We start from the raw sequence: 1,397 nt of genomic DNA, 5'->3' as shown, positions 1-1,397 counted from the left end.
GTGATTTCTATCCGAATCCGTCTCGCGCCGAATTGAGTCCACGCTCGCTTGTGTCTTTCGAAGAAGAAATGGTTAATTCTGTCAGCGTGGAAATTGGGGCCCACGGGAGTCTGGTCCAGCGAGTCTGGACGAGCTCCTCAATAAGTTCAACGGTGTGTCGGCTTCTCTTTAGCGGCCTTCGGAAGTGATTGGCGCCGTCGCTGGCGTCCTAGACCTTCTACCCCCTGAGCACCAGCTTAGAGGCCAAAAGGTCTTACAAGTGCTAACCAAGCACCACCTTACGCTGATCGAGGGCGCGGCGCGTCCGGCCTCTATTCTCACCCCTCCCCACCGCACTGAAGCGGCGCCATCCGCTGTTCTGACACCCCTTGCCACTAATCCCTCACCGCGCACCGATAGCTCCCACCTCGTATGTACAGCTCGCGAGGCACCGACCTCTGCTCCGGTACCCTCCCCCGCGGCCCAACCCTCCCATACGTAGACAGTGTGTGGTGACTGACACAGACCTGTCTCCCTCAGCTATTAGCTAAGCTATGTAGTTCCCATTTGCTATAGCTCTTGTATACTTATATCCTCCTATGATACATACAGTTCTTGCGTTCCACAAAGTGGTAGCAGCTCCTACTGGTCAACATGACAAAAGCAAGTAATGAAGAAACGTCGACATCCACCGTAAGTAAATACACTGCTGTCCCTAAGCCCTATTCTGGTATTGGAAGTTTTCGTGAGTGGCGTCTCCGTTTTGCTTACTGTCAAGAAGCCAATGGTTGGACTGACGAGACCGCCTTGGAGAAGTTACCGACTTTATTGGAGAAGGTTGCATTGGTAACGTTCACCAGGATACCTGCGGAAAATAGGAGTACCCTATCTAAAGCCATGCAGAAGTTGGAAGACGAGCTTGCTCCCGAGCAAAGTACTGCCTTTGATCAGTTTTCTAATGCTAAGTATGATTCTACTGATAATTTGGACCTCTATGCCTATAAGCTTACGGAGTTGCTGGAGTCTAGCGGACTGACGTTAGACAGCAAGTCAAGGGATGCTTTGCTCATAGCTAAGTTCATAGCTTCACTACCTACTGACCTACAAGTTGATCTGAGAAAGTCACGAGAATCTATTCATAGTCTACAAGATGCATTACGTATGGCTAAGAGACTCCAAGCTATCCAGACGACTCCCTCATCGAGTAAATCTAATACCGGTTCCAATGCGAGTACTGGTACTACTCCAATTACTCACGACGCACCACTAGAAGCCCCTACTGTTGATGCTGTGAATCTACCATCAGTTCAACTTAACGATCCTCTGACGAAGTCCGACCCTGCTGTAGCAGCGATTGCTGACCTTACTGAAGCTATCCGACAAGAACAACAACTCATGGTGAACTTCATTTCCCGGCG

At 50.0% G+C, this 1,397-nt stretch overlaps 1 protein-coding gene across 1 annotated transcript; it reads left to right on the top strand.

The window, feature by feature from the left end:
- Positions 1-633: 633 nt before the first annotated feature.
- On the top strand, positions 634-1,377 carry Pmar_PMAR002747 (hypothetical protein; the record flags this gene model as incomplete). Its single annotated transcript, XM_002775689.1, has 1 exon — positions 634-1,377. A coding segment is annotated over one exon (744 nt), but the record flags the coding sequence as incomplete, so codon positions are not given.
- Between the last annotated feature and the right edge of the window lie 20 nt (positions 1,378-1,397).

Source organism: Perkinsus marinus (assembly GCF_000006405.1).
Source record: "Perkinsus marinus ATCC 50983 genomic scaffold scf_1104296955684, whole genome shotgun sequence".
Lineage (NCBI taxonomy): Eukaryota > Perkinsozoa > Perkinsida > Perkinsidae > Perkinsus > Perkinsus marinus.
Note: the sequence above shows the minus strand (reverse complement) of the source record. Positions and strands in the feature narration are given on the sequence as shown.